The 21,693-nt window shown below is 36.8% G+C and overlaps 1 protein-coding gene across 2 annotated transcripts in view; it reads left to right on the top strand.

The window, feature by feature from the left end:
* Positions 1-21,693, top strand: part of ADAMTSL1 (ADAMTS like 1) — a 1,023,200-nt gene that overhangs the window by 984,425 nt on the left and 17,082 nt on the right. For both annotated transcript variants that reach the window (XM_031961469.1, XM_023497962.2), the window contains 2 exons: positions 17,584-17,796; positions 20,568-20,748. In XM_031961469.1, coding sequence (XP_031817329.1) covers positions 17,584-17,796; positions 20,568-20,748 — 394 coding nt within the window. The remainder of the gene's footprint in view (positions 1-17,583; positions 17,797-20,567; positions 20,749-21,693) is intronic.

The raw sequence follows: 21,693 nt of genomic DNA, 5'->3' as shown, positions 1-21,693 counted from the left end.
TCTAGCAGATGATACTAAATGACCTCTTAAATAGAGACAGAAAATGCCACGTTTTTAGGAGTCATTCTCCTCGTGGCCTTCACTGTCTATTTTAATAAGTAAACCAATCAGCAGCCGCCTGCCAGGAGAAATAACTGCAGTATGTACATGTCATGCTGGCTCCATATAACACCAAATGGTACAAGCCACTTTCCTGCCATGTGATTTACAGGAAGGGGAGAAATTCATGCAGTCATTTAGCACTGAGTTTGCTGAGTAAAGCCTTTCAGTGAAAGGAGCTTATTGTGGCTGGACTCTTTCCCCAGTTGGGGGTTCGAGGGGTCAGAGCCAACATATACAACAGGCTCACTCAACAGCATCAACAAACTCCCCAGGGCAACGCGCCCAATTAGATCCAAGACATTCCATGTATAACAACTCCACTTGCAGCACACCCCAGCCAGAAGTGAGGGAGAGACAGTGAGGCTGAGTCCTACATCCAGGAAATTCAGTCTTGGAGGGGTTTGTTCATGCTGGCCAAAGCCTTTTGGTCATTTCCTACAGTAACACTGACTGGGTTCTAATTTGCATAGCTCTTGGGGACCCTGAGATGAATTCTGCAAGGTAGCTAAACCAGCAGCAAATAATTTTGCTGTCCCAAGAGATCAGATAAAAAAGTAAAATTAATTTTTCCCTATCCAAAGTTGAAGTTGTAGCCCTGGGCTCCTCTGCTACCAGAATTAGCAAAAACTCTGAGCCTAGGTAGAACGTATACAGACCTACGGTCCCATTGGTGCAGACTCATGAAGAAAAGCATAGAAATAGACCCCTTACAATATGCTCTTTGCTACCAAAAGAAAGGAATATCAGAAAAACATTGAAACTATAAATTATAAAATTATAAAAACATAACTAAAAGCATAATGAACTAGGAACTGTAAAGTTGAAAGGATCTTAGAGCTCTAGCTCTAGCTCTAGCTCATCTAGTCCCAATTGCCTCATTTACAGGAGACCTAAAGAGTAGTAATTTTTCCAAGATTATACAAAAAGGGACAGACCTGAAATACCAGCCCAGGTCTTCTGACTCTAAAACTGTTTTTCTTTTCACCATACCTTGGCTACTGATATATTTTTTAACTTATCTTCCTCATCTAAAAAAAAAGAAAAAAGTAGTGATGAGGGATGTTTGTATGTGCACTGTAAAATAATTAAGATCAAACACTGTATAAGTTCCATGAGTCCTTCAGACACTTATAAAAAGTCAGTGGGATAACTTATTAAAAATTGTATGCAAAAAGACCTTAAGAGGCAAGAACACTGAGTAAAATAGATAAAGATAAAAAACAATCAGGATAAATATAGTCAAACATTTCTAACTGGAAGTCCATAGGCATTTAAATTTTAACATGTATAAAAATGTATTATCTTTCCTCCCATACCAACTCTCCTCCTAAAATCCGCCCCCCCCCTTTTTTTTTTTGTCAAGGATACCATTAGCCAAACTTCACTCATCCAGGTTCACAGAATTAGAGCCATCATCAGCTCTTTGCTTTAGGACCTCATCAGCTCTCACTAATAATGGCAATAACCTCCTAATTGGTCTCCTTGTCTTTAGTCACTATCCTGTCCAACCCATCCACCATACAGCTGCCACAATGATAAAAATATAAACTCCTCACCTTGACATTTAAAACCCTTCACAACTTGGCTGCAGTCTATCTTTCCAAGCTTATTATACATCACTCCCTTTCCTGAATTTTGTGTTCTAGCCAAATTGGCTTGCTTGCTTTATTCTGTACCTCTCAGCTCCTTCATCAGCCTATTCACTAGCTTCTTTCCTATCCCCACATTTAGAATGTACTCTCTCTTAGAATCCCTAGCATTTTTCAGTGCTCACCTAAATTGCTACCTTCTACATGAAGTCTTTTCTTCCCCTATCTCATAAATTTTCCTTTGTTTACAATTTTTGTTATATTTTTTATTTACATTCATGTGTATATTGCACCTTGCAGGCCATGCCTCCAATCTCAAACTGGCAGCTTGATGTAATTACCCCTAGGCAGTGACTACTTTTCCGCGTCCAAGCTACTCTATAGACCTTCACTCCCAAACTAAGTCTCTGAACACATATCTTTAATAATCATCTAGTAGACAGAATTAGCTCAAAAGCAGCAAAGTAATAACAAAATAATAACAATAAAATGTTCTCTGTCCCCCATTAATTTGGGACCCATTCTTCACGAAATTCAGTATTAGTGGGTATACATGCAAAGTATATGACTGGTAGAAAAGCAAAGGGAACAAATATGGCCAAAACAATTGATACTTCTGACACCAAAGAGACACAGCATTCTTTCTCTTTTGGGGATATCTTCAGGCTACTTCACCCTAAGTGGAGTATTTCATTATGCAGGTCACTCAAGTTGTCTCCCTAGGTCTACTTTTCTTTACAATTCAGTTTTCAATTGCTAGGGCTCATTCTCCATTAAATTTCTTCTTTGATGTTCTGTTTTCTTGGAATTATCATCACTTCTCTTTATCTAGAGATCGGGTCCACCTAAATGCCTATAAAACCCATTGATACAGAATTAGGAATTTTAATAATGGGAAAATTCAATCTGCTAGGTGGGGAGGAAAGGAAAGTCTACCCCCAGGAGGCACAGTCATATCCTTAAAAAAGGCAGCCCATTTTCCAGAGCCTTCAGTATGGCTAATGACTCCCAACCCCAGAAAATAAGACAAAATGAGGAGAGCTGGTAGGAAGGAATATATGGCAATCAGACAATGTAATTTCAAGAAGGAACCAGAATCCTTCAGATAGTACCATATAGTATGGAGCTGAGAGAGAACCAAGAGGTGAAGGGGTAATGGGTCAGAATTCTTTAGTGGAGCAGTATAAAATCAAAATATTATTAAGCATCCTTGGACATAGCCAAGTCATCCCACACAAATTACATCTCTAAGAATCCATCCTTTTACAAAGGTATTTTTAGTTATTTTTATGTGTGTCCTGTCTCCTCAACTAGAGCATATGTTTCTTGACAGTAGGCCAAATAGCAGGTATTCACTAAATGTCTGTTAATGGTGATAATGTTTTTAAATGAAACCATGTGTTGAGGGTATAGATCAGATATCCTGCTGAAGCATTTCTATCTCTCAGCCCTAGTATGGCACAGATTTAATTACCTATTACATATATTTTCATTTCTTGTCTCAACTTGTTCATCTCCTACTTATCAGGGTACATGTTGGATTACAGTGTGTCCTGAGCCCATTTACAAAGGAGTGAAGTGACATGGCTGAGTATCTTGTGCCACATCGTTTAGAAGACCATTTTTCACTGTAATCTCTCTAAAAGACTAATTCATCATTTCTTCCTCTCCAAATGAAAATGTGAAAACTAGGAGGTCATTGTTGATTGTCAAAGGTTATTTCAAAAGTGAACTGTGATGGAGACTTACAAGAAATATGAGCAAAGAGAACACAGAGAGTAAGAAAATAAAATACTTGATCATTTTCAAAATGCTGAGGCATGTATTGGAACATTTCCTCATCCATATTAGAAAGATAAATTTGCATGACATTATAATACCTTTGAAGATTCCCCAAAGCTTCTAGTCCCAGCCATGCTGTGCTTTGTAAAAAGCAGAAAACCATCCTTCTTGACCAATGTGTGGTCAAATACTTGGGGTCTGTTGTTTGCTCATGGTTGTATTTTTGTTGTTGCTTGCTTTGTTTTTGTTTTTGTTTTTTTTTTTTTAATAAAATGCACATTAGAGAAGAGAAATTCTAGAGGGGTTGTAGGAAGCACTGAAACACTCAGTATAAAATCAAATAAGTATCTTGGACAGCATTTATGAGGAAGCCACAGGAAGACATGCAGAAATTTTCTTGGAATGGTGCTCACATCCATAAATTTAGAAAGACACCGGAGCAAAAGTGACACTTAAAATAGTTGGCCACTGAAGTCAGGGCAGTAAATTTTCCCCATCCCGCCACTGTTCAGGGCCCTCACTGGTATTCAGACAAAATCTTTTTTTAAAAAGATCCAGATAGCCTGGAAATAGGGATCTTGAGAAAAATCCCTTATACTTGCTCTATCTTCTGTGTGTTTTCTGGCACAAAGATATAATTCCCAGTCCCAAACCCTCTCCCCAACATATCCATTTAGAATGAAGTGGGGAATTTTCTATCAGGGAAACCAGGAAAGTATTGAGATGCCATCCATGAGAAAATGATGCCCCTGTCCCTAAACAATCTATAGCCAGCCCTGAGAATTTTATAGGAATAGCCACTATATCAACGTGATTTTTCATTTTGAAATGATGGTAGAGCTAGTTAAGATGATGTTTCAACAAGTTAATTATTGTGGATAAAGTATGGTTATGAGGAAAGGCTTGACAAATTTTGTTAAAAAAAAATAGATGATTATTTGTTGAAACCTGGAATTGGGACTTCATACTATTGAGTGAATGGGATGGAGAGATTTTTTTCCCCCAGATTATAAATTAATCTCAAAAGTTTTAAATCCTATTTCTCCTTCCTTTTCCTTTTCTACTCTGTTTTTCCAAGGAGTCTAGAACAAAACTTTGACAGCCATTTTGATTACTGATAGAATAACAGAAATAAAATTATAAATCAAGTGTTTATTGAGTACTCAGTGTGTTGACACCATGTGCCAACATTCTGCCAAAATTTGTTAGAAGTTACAGAAGATATGAACAAACTGGGATCTTGTGATCTAAATATAGATAAAGCTGATGTGCATGAAACAATTAAAGTCCTATGTAATAGAATTTATACCCAAGTGAAGTAAATTGGTATTTATAATAAGAATTTTTTAAATAGAGAGATTGGAGAACAGAGAGTAGTAGAAGAAAGCTTTGTGAAGGAGTTGGAACTTGAGCTGAGTGTTGAAGGATAGATGAAATTTAAGCTCAAAAGACAGGGGAAAGCATCTTGGTGAAATAGCAAAAGAATGAAGGCAAGAAGCCTGGTATGTGTGAGGCACATTGATGAGAGCAACCTGGCTAGAGTACAGGGACCAAACTTTCCTCTATTTTTTGATAATTCACATTTTTCTGGATTTCAATGTCTACAAAGCACATTCCTCATAACAACCCTGTGACGTAAGTAGGTCAAATATCAGTATTTCTATTTTACAAATGAAGAAGTTGAGATTCAAGGAGAAAGTCTAGGTCACAAAAGTCTGAAAGGTTAGAGGTGATAATTAAAACTCAGAACTTCTGACTCAAAGTGTGTTAATCTTTCCACTGTACCAAATTACTTTTGCCAGCAGAGGGTTAGCTTGTATCCCTTAGGATAGTTTCATCATCTGTAAAGTAAGAATTAGACTAAATAATATCTAGGTTTTCCAGCCCTAACATTTTATAATTACTTGAGTCACCTACTATTAATCTATAAATCTAAACTAATAACTATATATAAGGTGTTTCATCTTTAGAATTCAAAATGTCTCATTCATCCTTCCCCTCATAATTGTAACTTGAAAGGTATATAGAATGCCAAGCTTTTTAACTCCAAAAAAATTTCACTCTTGGAAGATCCCTAGCTTGAAAAGAAAAACTTTGAAAACCAGTTATCATTATAGAATTCACCATACCACTTTTAGCAGTGCCTGCTCAAAAGTAATGAGCTCTGGATGATTCTTATTGCCAAGGAGATAAGACCAAAAATTCATGGAAGACCCTCCCTGAAACCTGGCAGAGAGAGCAGCGTCTAATGCTTTTGAAGTAGCATCAAGGAGGAAAAATTGGCAGAGTCCTCCAAGTGTGCATGTTGTCTGGCCAGCTCCCTGAGCTCAAAAAGGGAATTTAGCTTCAGAAGGAAACAATAGAGGTATTTGTCTTTACACAATGAAGGCTGCATCTCTTCATTCATCCATCTGCAGATCTCCCAGTCATACTATGTCTAAGTAAGGCTCATAGGTGCTAAGTCCTAGGATCACAGAGTTTGGGAAATAAGAAATCTTGAAGGAAATTAGTCCAATCCCTTCTTTTTTAAAGAGCAGAGGTGCTTGTCTAAATAGCAGACCTGGAATTCAAACACAGGTCCTCTAGCTCCATAACATAGGCTCAAAGACTCATAAAGAGCTAGAAAGGACTTCAGAAGCCATCCACTCCTATCTTCCAGTTTACAGATGAGGAAACTGAGTCAAAAAAGACAGGATTACAGTGGTACTAAATAGCAGAGTTACTATTCAAACTCAGGTCCTCTGACTTGGGGATTTTGAAGAGACTGGATTAATTGTGGAGTCTGTGCAAGTCTATGTCATCTCTGGTGGATCAAGGAAATTTGGATCAAGCTTAATACTTCTAGAATATTCCAAACTCCCTAAGCAAAGTGCCGGAAACAACTCATTTTACTTGAAGGATATTAGATCTAACACTATTCAGAGACAAGCCCAGAACTAAATCCAAGGAGCACTTACCAAAAATAAAATAAAATAAAATAAAAAAATGTATTAACTAGTCACAGCCCTTTCCCTAGTCCTTTATTTTCCTCATCTGTAAAATGGGAATATTGTACTGAACTGCTTCAACATCCAAAAGAATTTCATTCAAGCCAAACTTTGCCACTGTGATTCTGAACCCCCTACTGAAGATAGATAGCCCTTCAAATTGCTCCCATTCTGCTCCTCTCTGGTACATAATAAAAGGCAGAGCCAGATGGATGCACATCCCCATTCCCCCACTTCGGCCAATAAATTGTGCCATCATATGGTAGCTCCCTAGTTTCTCCAGATGTTGGGGAAGTCCCTTATGGTAAAGACAAAAAACATCTCTGTACCATAAAAGCAGCTACAGCTGTATGCATGTCAGGTTGCTGTCAGATGGTCTCTCCAGGTCTGTAGGATTTCTGACCTCCTCTCCCTAGGATGTCTCTGTTTATGAGTCTTCAACAAACCACACATTCTCCAGTATCAGCTGCCAAAGCCAGGCCGTGGCTGCCAGGACACCTCATTAGCCAGACAGAAGTCAGACAGCAGCATCTTTACAAAAGCTTTCCCTGAGTTGGTCTTCCCTTCCCTTCCTTCCCCATCCCTCCCCTCGCCTGCACCCCCTGCCACCAGTTGGCCTTTTCTTGCCAGTCCCCTTCTCCTCCCTGCCTTGAGTATTATTTTCTTTACTTGATGGGGAAGTTCCTTGAACACAGAAGTCTCATGACTCAAGAAACACATATCAGCTTAATAAATACAAGGCCTTCCTGCATCCCCACTGGCCCTGACCCTTGTAGCTCGCTCTGGTATTCCTCATCAGCCTCCTCTCCTTCCTGTGACTTGTTGTTGAACCCTGAGCTTTGCAGTGCTGCCTCTCAGGACACCTGCTAGGAATATTAGCCGTTCTTCAACCCAGCTGCTGGGCTGCTGCAGCTCAGATTTAACAAAGGAGAGAAGACCAGGAATGTGTCAAGAGTGTTTTTGGTTGCTTTTGTGCTTTAAGAAGGGTTTCTCAGTGGGATGTTTCATGGAGCACAATTGGAGGCTTTTTCTACTTAAGTACTCTTTCTGACTTAGGCCAACAAACAGGTTAGCTTTTTTAAGAGGAAAAGAGGTTATTTTGAAGCATTTTCTTGTTTTTCCCTGTAGCTAGAAATAAATGCCTCTATTTCTCTTGAGAGGAGAATTTTAAAAGTCAAAAATCATCTGTTTCCAATATGCCGAGCTACCCATCCTTACAATTAATAACATTATAGATCACTTAACATATGCTATAATGTTCATGATGAAATAATTAAATCATTTTCCTTTGAGACTTTAAACCCTAAGATGGTATGTAATCAGAAGAGAAAGAGGCTGAGAAAGAATGAATATATGATAAAGCTAGAGTAGAGAAGGGACTTTAAAAGTCAAGTGGCTTGCCCCAAGTCAAACAGATAGTAAATAGAAGAAACAAGATTCAAATTTCTGTCCTTAAACTGTAGATCCATAATTCTTTCCACAAAATGGAGAGAGAATATAGAAGGATGAGGAGGCACAAAATACCAAGTTCTAACCTTGGCTTCTCCTCATGTGTGCCACAGATATGTCCACAGCCAGCAGCTCATTTAAAGCTGTTCAGTCACTAGATTGAAATTCCTCCCCCACAATCATAAAAGTTGCTGCCAGATCTTTTCCCAGAAGACAACCAGCAGGTATCTTTGGCTTTAGTGGAAGCACCTGCTGCTTAGCAAGAGGGCAGAGTTGGCCAAGATTTGTAAACTCCAAAATTTGAAAGGTTTTTTTCCAAATTTTTAAGTTGCATTTTTTTATTGGAGAAGGGAGGAGAAAGAGAAATCAAAGGGATTAGGGGCAGAATCAGAATCTTAAGGTTGGGTGGAGCCTTAAAGTCTTTCTTGAACTTAAGTCTGCCCTGAAATACCCTATGTGGACAGAGAAAAGTGAAAGGTATTGTCCACATGGGGCATTGCAGAACATGATCCTCTTCAAGAATGAAAGACAAGCAAGGACCTCTGTGATAAATAATAGGAACTGCCCCACTGGGGTCCCAACTAGAACTAGTTTTTTTGAGCAACAGTTTCTTCTTTTTTATTTTTCCTTCCTCTTCCTTTTCTTTCTTTTTTCCCTTCCCCTTCCTTTCTTTTATCTATTTAGGGCATCATACCCTTATCTCTAAGTACTCTTCCCAAAGGAAGATAAATTTTGATCATTGAAACTTCCCAAGATATCTTGGGGTTTATCAGCTAGATTTCTTCCTTAAAGACCATGCCTTAAATCCAGATTATTCTGGCTTTCATTGATCAATCAACAATATATCTCAGGTGAAGCCCACTTGGTCATTGTTTGGGCCCAATTAGCTTAGAGTGAATGTAAATAACAATTGTTTGTTTGGGCCAGAAATTCTAAGGGTCTTCCCCTCCCAAATTGACATTGTTTTTTGGACCAGGTAAAAGAGGTCATTCTCTTTCTCATTTCTTACCTAGACTTAATTACTGATTGGGTCTTGCCTTAGTCAAACAAACTATTAAAGACCTTAGTTTAAGAAGGCCAAAGCTTCCATTGCATCCAAAGCCATCTCAGTCATCCTGATCTATCTTAATACTGGATTCAGATGGCACTGGAGGAAAAAGTGAGACAGGTGACCTTGCACAGCTCTCCCTCACTTCATCCAATTCACTTTTATGTCATGGTCCTCTTCAGAAATGAAGGACAAACAGCCATTCTTCAATATCCCCAACAAGAAAAAGCCCACCTCTCATTAAAATTCTCCAGTAGAAGTGCTTTCCATCCAGAGACTTCTTCATTTATTCATTATATCAAACTAAAATTTGTCTCCCTGCATTTTTCACTATCATTCCCACTATTCTGCTCTGGAATTAAGGACAACAAGTCTAGTCCCTTTTCTCCATAACAGTTTTATCTTTCAAAAGGTGGAGAAAGCAATGAGAATAACTGCTATTAGGAACTTTATTCTTCTCAACATGAAGGAACTAGTTACTGAAATAGAAATGATGGAGGATAAAAATGAGGAGGAAGTGATAATTACAACTTAGAATGTATAATGGGAAGAAGAAGAAAAAAAGTATGAGAAGTACCCTAGATTTGGGGAATTCAGCTTTCTGGGGTTTTATTTTTATTGACATATTTTTCATTTCTGAATATAATCTTCACCTCCCTGTACTCTGAGAGCCAACCGTAGTAACAAATAATGAAGAAAAATGGTGAGGGCAGAAAAAAGGAATCATTCCAAAAATCTAACCAACCTATTAATCAAGTCCACTGGTATATGCAATTTCTGTTCCTCTAATCTTCTACTTCAGTCAAAAAAGGGGATATATTTTCTTATATCTTCTTGAGGCCAAGGTTGGTCATTATAATTCCACAGCATTAAGTTCCAGCTTTTTTATTTTTACTTATCCAAATTCATGGTTGTACTCTTTGTGAATATTGTTTGACTTACTTTACTTTGCATCAGCACATTGTAGTGTTCATATGTTTGTTTTTTCTTGTGGCATTATTTCTCCCAGACTCAGAAATCTTCAAAAGATATTTTAGGAGAGATCGTGCAGAACTTAAAAAATGTTTTCAAAATTGGGGAAAAGGAAGGAGCAAGAATTTATTAAGCACCAACTGCATACCAGTCACTGTGCATTTATCTCATTTGACCCTCACAACAATCTTGTGAGATAAAAGCTATTTTTATCCTAATTTTACCAGTGAGGAAACTGAGACAACTTGCTCTCTGTGTCTGAGAGCTGTGTGCTGTATCTGAAGCTGAATTTTGAACTCGAGCTTTTCTGACTTCAGGCCCAGATCTCTTTCCATTATACTGCCTAAGATGCCTTTCCTCAAGAGTTTGTAAACTGAATGGAGTTTGTAAACTGAACTTCTAGAATACATTATTACAGGATGGTTAACAAACATGTAGAAAAAGTGGCTATCATAAAGAACCAAGTATAATTTAGAAAACACTTGACATGGTCTCTCATCCTATTCTTGTGAACAAAATGGAAAAAATGTTGATTGGACGAGCAAATTAAGGAGAATAAGACTTCATTGAGTGACCAAAGAATTATTTAACAGTTCAAATTCCTCTTGGAAGAATATGGCATGTCTGTGGCCTTGAACTATGGAACCTCTTTGTCAGTGATTTGAAAAAAAGATAGATGGTATCACAAAATTTGCAGAGGATCCAAAGTTAGCTCCTGTATTGAATGACTGTCAAAGCTAAATCCAATAAAATAAAATCAAAGATTAACATAAAACTCCTATAATTGGTTTTTTAAAAAATCTTAGAATTAAAACTTGGTATGGACAAGGAAGTATGGATAATTCATCTAAAAAAGATGGGCAATGGAAAGTGGGTATTAAATTTAGGAATCTATCTGCCAAGGGAAATTCAGAAACTTTATGAGCAAAATTACAGACCACTTTTCACACAAATTAAGTCTGATCTAACCAATTGGAAAAATATTAAATGCTCTTGGATAGGGCGAGCAAATATAATAAAGATGACAATATTACCTAAACTAATCTATTTATTTAGCGCTATACCAATCAGACTCCCAAAAAACTATTTTAATGACCTAGAAAAAATAACAACAAAGTTCATATGGAAAAACAAAAGGTCAAGAATTTCAAGGGAATTAATGAAAAAAATCAAATGATGGAAAGTGGGTATTAAGGGACTCCAAGCTCAATATAAATTAACTTTATACCAAGAAAATTAATGCAGATTGCATAAAGATGCACAGTATCCAGATTAAAAGGTAATTGTCCATTGTCCCCCCTCCTTATTGAGACTGTATCTAAAGAAATATGTTCTATTCTTCACAACAAATTTCTTGAAGGACATTAAAAGGATAAGTTTTAGAAAAGCCAAAGGAAAACAACCAAAAATGATAAAGCTCCTTTAAGTCATATCCCATGAGGATTTGTTGAAGAAACAAGGACCTGGGTATGTCTAGACTAGTTTAAAAAAGAGATGACATAATAGTGGTTTTCCTGTGACGGGTATTCATACTTGTTCTTGACCACAGAGGGAAGACCCAGAACAGACCACAGTTGGGCAGACTTAGTCTTGATAAAACTCCATGACAATGACAGCTATCTAAAAGTAGAATGGCCTTCCTTTGTAGGTAATGGGCTGCCTCTTACCTAAAATTCTTCAAACTTTAAAGAGACTTATTGTCAAGGGAATTATTGTTTATGAACCCTATATTCTCTTTTAACTCAGAGATAGCTTGTCAAATTCTTGAAGAATGATATCATATCCTTCATTTCCCCGTGCTTAGCAACAATTTTTGGCACATGCTGTTGAGTCGTGTCCGACTCTTCATGACTCATTTAGGGTTTTCTTGACAAAAATACTAGAGTGGTCTTCCATTTTTTTTTCCCAATACATTTTAGAGAGGAGGAAACTAAGGCAAAAATGGTTAAGTGAGTTGCCTACAGTCACATAATTTGTAAGTGCTTAAGGCTGAATTTGAATTCTAGACCCAACATTCTATCCATTCTATCCAGATAGGTCTATCCACCTAGCTGCCCATGTGTGGCACAATTTAATAAGCACTTATTAATAATGAAGATATCATATTGCTTCCCCCAGTCTTCTTTTCTCAGTTACTCCTGTATTTAAGAAAGTTGGAAGGACTTTACAATTACACAATAAATTTTAAATATATTTTCTCTTGATCAATCTTTCTGAGTCTAAATCTGTTTTTCAAACTAATTCTTTTATTCCTTTCATGATAAGATACAGATTAAATTCTCCTACAATTCTCCTCAGGGCCCCACAGCCCTGAGACTTTATTGCTTCTGTAGTTAATGGAAGAGGCAGAAAAGCAGAGCATTTGGGGGATGGAAAATAAGCTTTTATAGTTCCCCACTTCTTGGAATGTTTTAAAATTTTCTTTGGCCATGAGTGCCTGAGGATAGTCTTTGCACCTGGTTATTTGACAATATTATTGGGAGGTCTGAGAGACCAGAATGAAAGTTAAAGTTACTTGTCTTCTCCCAATAATTTCTTAGGTCTGGTTGTTCAATGAGTTAATCATATTTTCCATAAGTTCCTGGTTCCTTGCCAATGACTACTCATTTTAGTTCAGTTATATCTCTGAGAGCTGTTATCATCATAAGGGGATGAACCTCAAAGAGTGAATAAGACAGGTGACTTATATAAGCTTGTTTTCATTTACTGATCTCCAACACCACATAGATGGATTTGTGTGTGTACCACATACCCAGCAGAAGAACAGAGAGCCCTCAATAAATTGTAAATGACTGAGTATGGATATCGTCCAGCTTTGTAAAATTGAATTAAGGAAAGACTCCCAGACCAAAAGCTCCAATTACCAAGTTTCATCTCAAAACATATCATTTTAATGGTGAGTTTTAACTCCATGAAAATACAGAGTTATAATACAAATGCTGACAAGTCCAAGGCCAACTCATGAAGCAAGAATTTCATGTATTTAATATTTTTACACAGTGTGCCCTAATCCATCACACTTTTTCTTTCTTTTAAGAGTATTAAAATAGATGAAAATGCTAAAGATTCTTTTTTCCTTCTTTTCATATTCTTTTGTACCATTTTAAAGCAATTATTCCCTCTCAATACTTTTTTTCTACTTATCTTTTTCAAATTTAATTTTTATTTATATCTTTTGTTTTTAAATTACCTTTGTTTTCAAATATATTCCTATTCCCTCTTTGACCAGAACCATCTCATGTTGGGGGTCCATGGAGGAAATGAATACACAGTTCCGAAAAACTAACAACTCATCAACCATGTTTGACAGTGTATTAATTGTTCCATACTGATAATCTGCCATTTTTGTGAAAAAGAACAAAAGTACATTTTCTCATCTCTTCTTCAGGACTATGTTTAGTTATTATGATTATACAATATTCAATTTGAGTTTTTTGGACCTTTTCATTATTGTAATCATTATGTATATTGCCATCCTAGTTCTGCTGGCTTGATTTTAGCAGTTCACGTAAGTCTTCCTCTACTCCATTTTTTTTCATATTCATCATTTCTTACTATATAGCCTTATGCCTTTAATTTATTTCATTTTTTTCCCATATAACTTCTCAAACTTAGCTCTTCTTTTTCAGTACTAGTAAGCTAGTTGTTCTGTAAAATGGGAAGAAAGGGAAGGGGGAAAATTCATGATCAGTTTCTTCTGTTTGGTATGTTTAAATAAGAGCGCAAGTACCAAATGTGGTTGAAATATTACATTGAAATGCCATTTAGGAACGAACTGCACTAATATGGGCACCAATATGAAACATCTGCATTCATGAGATTTTTGCCCCTGAAGTGAGAGGCAGGATGGTGCTTAGAAAGAATTTTGGATTTGGCATTAGAAAACTTGATGTTGCTTATTACTTCTGTGACTTTGGGCAAACTACTGCTCTTTGGAGCTTAATTTCTTCTTCTGCAGAACGAAGGAAGTAGAATAGATCCACGCTAAGGTCCCTTCAATAAAACTATGGTCCCAACTCCTGATTATATAGGGTCCAATAAATCAACATGAGTCTACCATTTTATGCCCCTAAATGATCAATAGAATGAAAGCTTCTTCTTGCAAAAACTGTTTCTTTTTTTCTTTCTTTTTTTTTTTTTTTTTTTTTTTTTTTGATCTTGAATACCCAGAGCCCAGAACAATGTCTGGTAGATAATTGTTGCTTAATGTTTCTTGGATAGATAGGGAAAATACCAACTACAAACCCTTTCCTAATGCCTTTCAAGAGGTGTGGGGCACCTTCTAGATAATATCTGAAAGGATTAATTATTAAGAGGTCAAGAAACTTTCTGAGAGAAAGTTCAAAGGAGGTAAAGGGTCAGAGTCACTATCTCTCTAACTGCCTTCTCACAACTCAAGTTTTCTAAAGCTTCAATAGACTAGGCTAAATCTTATAAAATAATACTTATGCCTGTGTTCGAAAAATCAACTTCAGAAATCTAACATGGATGAAAGATGGATAATTCATTGGAAAAAATCTTGAGGTTCTAGTTTATGGTGTGGTACCCCAAAAAAACTAATTCACGCTTAACTATGTTGGGTTATATTATTTTAGTGATAGAAATCCAATGAAGTTCAATCAGAAAAAGAGGAAAAGTGAGAGAGGCAATGGAGGGATTCCCAATTTCAAAGGGAATGTGAAACCTGATGAAGTGATGCAAAAAATGCCATAAGCTGGACTAGTTCAGCCTGATTGATGAAGTCTTTGGTCTCAGTCACTGCCAGGGCAAGTGGTCATGTAAATTTGCTGATCTTTTTTCTTAAAGTCACTATGCTAAATTCTCCTACCTCTCTAACTCCTGTACACTATAAATGGTTGGGAGTAGGGGGGAAGGAAAAGGAGGATAAGGAGTCAGACCCATTAGCAGAGACTTTCTTGCTGTCATCTGAAGATTAACTAATCATAAAGGGAAATGGGGAGGGAATTTATATGACAATTTTATTTTGTTGCTGCATACTCCTACTCCTCCAGTCCCTCCTGAAGAAAATGGGAAGAAAACTTCACACATCTGTGAATCACAACCTGGCTTTGGCTCAATTTAGAGCCACAATGGACCTAACAAGGGAGGCCTAAAGGCAATATTTTCTTTCACTGGTTAAGAAGGATTGATAGAAAGAAGTTTTCCATTGCCAGAGCATTCATTAGTCAGGCAGCCTTCCCAAGTACCGTTTCCTCTTCAGCAACCCTAACTACTAAATGTTTTTAATAACTATTGGCGTTAAATCTGTTTAAAGTTCTGTTGTTCCCTTTCCTGAGGCAGGTGCTGAGGTTTGAAGGAGGAATACAGTCAATGACCATGTAACAAGGCAGGAAGCAGAAAAAAAAAAAAAAAAGATCCTAGTCATCTGCATGCAGGGCCCTTTGTATCCCCTCAGAAGGTGTTTTATTACTTGGCCTCAGTAATGGGCCCACAGCTTTGGTGTCCAGGCCAGGGAAATAGACAAAGATCATTCACCTATGAGAAATGATTGATGTGTCTTTTACTATAACAAATGAGAAATGTCTGGTGGCATAAGGGACCTACTGTGACAAATCAGGTTTTCTCATTAGCAGTAGAAAATGTAATAATTATTCATCAGGAACATACACAGTGGGAATTGGGGTTTGATTTTTCCTTTCTACTATTGGCTACCGGCTATTCTCAAAGGCCACTGTATACACATCCATGAGTGCATACAGATAGACATACATGTAAGCACAGGGAGTATAGGTTTTGGAAGATTGAATAATAATCTTCAATGGAAAAAATATGTTGGTATGGACTAGGAAAATATTTTTATTCAGTATAAAAAGCATTTAAAGACATAGTAGTCATAGAAAAGAAAATTCATAATAGTAGCTGATGGGCCTTTTTTTGGTCTTAATTACAAGATAATAGATAAGTAGATTTTTCTAAAATAATTTCAGGTCCATGAGGAGAAGTTACATTAAATATAATATATTATAGCCAGATATTATCTAAATGTTAATAAACATGTTCAATTAAATTCAGTGAAGATTAGCATCTAAGTAGTGGGAAATCACACTTAACCTTTTGCAGAAATACTACACATAAAATTGATAGTATGTCTAAAAATCTTCAAAGTTTGTCTTTTATCTGTTGATTCTGATCCTATCTCTTTTGACACTCCATCTCTTCCTTCCTTTCTCACAGATATACCTGCAAGAATAAAGAAAGACTTCAAAGATGTCAAAAGATCTAATTCTTACTAACCTTAGAACATAAAAATCATTATTGTCCAAGCTTTTATGGTGTTCTGTTCTTAAGACCTTAGCAACTTGCAGCACAATCGAGTGCCCAAGACTTTCCCCCTCTGAGAGAGATATATACACAATATTATGTGACTTTTAACCGCAGAGTCATCATCCAATGTATAGGAGGAGTCCAGACTAGATGATTTTGAGGTTCAACTGCATGATCTTATAAAAATGTGAAGTATTAAGAAAATGTGAATGTTTAAAGTGGCCCCCAAATGTAGCAAGTTAGGTTTTTAAGGAGGAGGCTAACAAAGATGAACCATTCTCATCTTCTTGAACTATCCTCCTCTTTCTCCTAGGGAAGTCTCTCATTTACAAAGTTTTAAATCCCCACTATTACACTAGAGCCATCCCAGTGGCCTCTTTCCTTTCCCAGTCTAGTCTTTTAATTCTTTCAAGCTGCCTCTGTGGGTGAAAACATACAGAGTCTTCTCTCCAGTATAGTAGAGACCAAAAGATAAAGTACTATCTTTGTGGGAATTAAGAGGTTCCTCAGGGACACAAAGTATAGAGAAAGGAGTCAGGCTTTGCAGCGCAATCTTATGGGACAAAGATACAGTGTCCACTTCAGAGAAGCAGGTAAATGGAAAACATCTAAGCAATATTCCGGATTTTGTGGAAGCAGTATTTGAAAGGAAAATATGACCCATGTACAAATCTTAAGGATAAGTTATATAAGACAAGTTAAACAACACAAAACAGCATAAAAGTAAATATTAAATACACAGTACATATATTTCATCATACCATAGATCTAGTAATATAGAAGTCCTAAGTGATCATCTAATAACCCTCATACCCCATTTTAGAGGTAAGGTGGGGGTAGCCTAGAAAACTAAAGCAATTTTATTTTTGATTGCAATTTCTCTAATCTTGCCTCAGAGCCTATTCATATGATAGCTTATCTGAAGAAGAGCCTTTGCTAATACTAGCCCCAACAACAGATCTTGTCTAGTCTAAGGATATCATATCCCCTACTCCTACCCTGTAAGCTCCCAGAAGGCAAGCCCTGTCAATCCAAAAATACCCACATAACCTGTTTCAAAGATGAAGGTCTACTGTAAAGGAAATTCTAAGAACATAAAGGGTTCTTCATTCAGGAAATATTTTGGGAATTTCTACTGCATGCAAAGCACCATGCTAGAAAAGATTTGGGATTTACTTTAGGTATGGTTCTTCATGATAAAACTCAGAATAGACTCTGAATATGATAAAAGTCAGAATGGATTCAAAGAACTTATTTGCTCCATGGTCTTAAAATCCATGGCTTTATACTACAATTAAAGCCAAAAGACCCATGTGTTTTTGGTGTCTTTGCTGAAGATTTATTTCTTACCTGTACCCTCCCCTTCTAGGTTGCCCAATCAAGGGCCATCCTATGCCTAACATAACTTGGTTCCATGATCATCAGCTTATTGCTACATCAGCAGAACCAACATACCGCATATTAGCAGCTGGGCAGATTCTTCAGATTACAAATGTCAGTGGAGGGTCTCAAGGTGAATTCAGCTGCCTAGCTCAGAATGAGGCTGGAACGCTAGTACAAAAAGCATCTCTCGTGATCCAAGGTAAGAAAAGCAATGCACTATAATTTGATTTGGGTGGGGAATTGCTTTTTTGTTCTGCCTGTGATTTTATGAGCATTCAGAATTATTAATATGGACATTCTCTCCACTGATGAAGTTCAGCAACTCTTCTATAAATTTTTATTTTAGAGAATTGTCAATGGCTCTGATAGATGATGGCACTTGTATGTGGTCACATAGCTAATGTGTTTATATAATTGACAGATATATATGTCATATGTACATGCATATACATACATGTATATTATGTGTGAATATCACACTTGAACCCTAGCCTTCCAAATTCCAAAGCGAGTTCTCTATCATTATACCATATTCACTTAATGAATGAATGAAAAGCATTTTTAAAGTGCTTTGTGTCAGGAACTGTGCTAAGAACTGAGATAGATACAAAAACCAAGACAATAATAACTGACTTCAAGGCACTTATATGCAAAAAGGAAACAACAAATCAAGGAATGGTGGCTAGACAAAGTATCTGGGTCTTAGAAATCATTTGGTTACATTTTTAACTTCTTGAGGAAGTCAACCTAGAGAACTAGATAGAATTTTCAAGCTCTGGTAAAGCATTAGAAAAGTAGTTTTTTTCTGATTCATATAAATCTTTAGAGACTGACTATAAATATAAAATTAAAGAAAATCTCAACTTTCATAAACTGAATCTATTTCTGACTTTTGCAATTGAAACAAACATCTTTTTTCAAGCAGCACCTAGGAATAGGGTGCATATCTAAAATATACATCTATCTGCCCTAAAAGTTGTAACTAGAGCCAAAACCAAAACTTTTGTTTAGACTTCAGTATATTTCCTCTTTGTTCATTTCTAGTAAAGATGATAAAAAGAACCATGAGGAAAATACAGGTTTTATATGCTTGTTCGATTGACAAGTAGCTTTAATTTGGACCCTATCTGGAAGCTTATGTCTAGAACAACTATTAGAATTTGAAGCATGGGACAGAAAAAAATGATAAATGTTGGAGAGGATATAGGAAAACTGGGATACTAATGCATTGTTGGTGGAGTTGTGAATCCAACCATTCTGGAGAGCAATTTGGTACTATACCCAAAGGACTACACAACTATGCATACCCTTTGACCCAGCAGTGACATGACCGAGACTGTATCCCAAGGAAATCACAAAGGAGGGAAAAGGACTCATATGTGCAAAATGTTTGTAGCAAGTTCTTCTGTGGTAGCAAAAAAAATTGGAAAATGAGTAGATGTCCATCAATTGAGGGATGGCTGAACAAGTTGTGGTTTTTAAAGGTGATGGAATATTATTATTCTATAAGAAATGATTTTAGAAAGTCCTGGAAAGATTTACACAAACTGATGCTTAGCAAAACAAGCCAAACCAGGAATACATTGTACACAAATAACAGCAAGAATGTGAGATGATCAACTATGAAATGCTTGGTCCTTCTCATTAGTTCAGTGATCCAAAACAATTCCCAATAGACTTTGGACCAAAAATGCCACCTGCATCCAGAAAAAGATCTGAGGAGACTGAATGTAAATTAACACATGCTGTGTTCACTTCTGTTTTCTGGGTTTTTTTTTTCTCTCCCCCATGGTTTTTCCCTTTTGCTCTGATTTCTCTCTCACAGCATAATTCATAAAGCAATGTGTATTAAAAATAACAAAAGTTGCTAGAAAACAAAAAGAATTTGTAATAAGGGCTTAGATTCAGCATTACCTCCCTAGAAATAAACTGTCTTCAGGGATCCCTGTACATTTTCCTGGAGCTAACAATAACTTCCAAAACAGTGGGACAAACTCCAATGGGGCCCTTCTATAGAAACCCATAAGAAACCTTTGGCTTGGTTTCCATTTAGGTTTCTTCATAGCCCTAAGTGAGACACTTCAAAGGGAAATTCCATTGCACGTTGTTTCCAAAATGCAGGGTTCTGAAGAAAAGAAACAGTTGGATGTTAATATGGAAAGGTAGCCTTGGAAAATAAAAATAAAAGATTCCAATCCCATAAAACTTTTTCCCTTTAAGCCCCCTGCTCCTACCTATTCACCTCACAATGGCATGGCTTCATAGACAGGAAAATAAAGATCAGTCTCCTTGGCTGGCTAGATTTCCCTATCCTGCTACACTTCAACTGGTAATGGGTATCTGTCCGGTTTGTATGGCATCACCTTGCAAAGGAAACACTAAAAGTTTGCAAGTATTTTTAAATATTCTCCTGCCTTCACCTGTGCATGCAAAGACAACATAAGAAAATAAAGCAAACTGTAATTTTCTTTATCTCATTTCACATACCCAGCACTTATCACAGTACATGGTAAATGGTGCATATCTAATAAGTATTGACTGATCCCATACTGCATAAATAAAGAATTTCTTAAGCTTCCTAGTTATTTATAAATTTCGTGATTTATAAAATCCATGGGATTTAGAAACAAAAAAGTTCTTAGAGATCATTTATGACAATATCTAAACCTTTCATTTTTCAGATAAGGAAACTAAGGCACAAGATCATAAATTAGGCAGTAAATGCCACAGCTAAACCTAGATTCTGGAACTTCAGATCCCTTAAAATGATTATTAAATTTAAAGTATCTTCACCTGAAGAGAAAATATTTTAGGGTAGAGAGAGGATAACAAAAAAGTTCTAATTTAAGTATAACCCATAAAACCAAATTTTGAGTGATGGGAAGAGATATACTGGTTGTACCTACTGAAAGAGTGTGTACTATAAGTAACCCTGAGCTATTTTCTAATTTTATCTTGCGGCTGCTGCAGAATACTGGTGGTCGGTGGACAAACTGGTGGGATGCTCAGCCTCATGTGGGAACAAAGGAGTCCAACAACTCCACCTGAAGTGTGTGCTGAATAATACCGAGGTCAACCCTTCCTATTGTGCAGGAAAGGCTAAGCCGGCTGTGCAACCTGTAGCCTGTAACAGAAGAGACTGTCCATCCCGGTGAGTGTAAAGCAGAATATTGTTGGACTTCATCCAACCTAGGTCATTTGGATGCAGGGTGAAGGTTTCATGTCATAGGTTCACAGTTCTTAGAGCTCCAAAATAGGTCCTTATTAGGACATCTATTTCCTTATGGATTAGCTTAGGGAAGCTAAGGTCCAATGACGGAAAGACTAGTCACAAACAGATATGATTCGACTTCAGGTATTCCAGGACTAAATTCAGTGCACTTTCTATCACAGCAACTTTTCTTCTGGGGAAGCTATCAGCTGAAATAATTCACAAGACACTTTTAGCTATGGTACTTGGAAAGCATGAGGAGCCTTGCATCTTTTTCTTCTCTTAATAACTTTACAAACAACATATCAGTTAGTTCAGAGATATTTATCAATTTATTTTTTGGACTATATTCTGACACTACACCTAGTTTAAAATTGAATCAAATCTCTCTCCCCCATCATTCTTACTAGTTCCAAAGGTTGCTATGTTCTAGGTTTTGGTCCCTCCAAGAATCAATGGCAGCATATTCTTTACCACTTTATAGTTATTAGAACCCTATGATAAATTTACCCAGTCTTTATCCTTCTACTCCAAGACAGGTGTAAATAGGACACTCCCCAAATTCTTTATTTTTGAACTCCTCTCTATGCTTCAAGAGAAAAAATGAATCCCATGAGAATGGGCCCTCTGGTTGTAAGATAAATGGGGGACAGAATGGATTCAGTTATCCTAGGGCCATACTTGTTGGATGTGGTGGGTCAATACCCAGCTGTAGCAGGGTTACACACAAACTACTAGAATGCCATTTTATTACCTTTCCATAAGACATTCACCTCTCAGGCGACTGTTTTGTCTTTTGCCAGCTGAGTCATAAGGAACAGTTGAAACCAGGAGAGACTCAATGAAATATGAAACACACTCATTAATATCAGCAGTTTGACTTGC

This window comes from Sarcophilus harrisii, chromosome 1 (genome assembly GCF_902635505.1).
Source record: "Sarcophilus harrisii chromosome 1, mSarHar1.11, whole genome shotgun sequence".
NCBI lineage: Eukaryota > Metazoa > Chordata > Mammalia > Dasyuromorphia > Dasyuridae > Sarcophilus > Sarcophilus harrisii.
The sequence above is the reverse complement of the archived record's forward strand: the minus strand, read 5'-3'. Positions and strand labels throughout refer to the sequence as shown.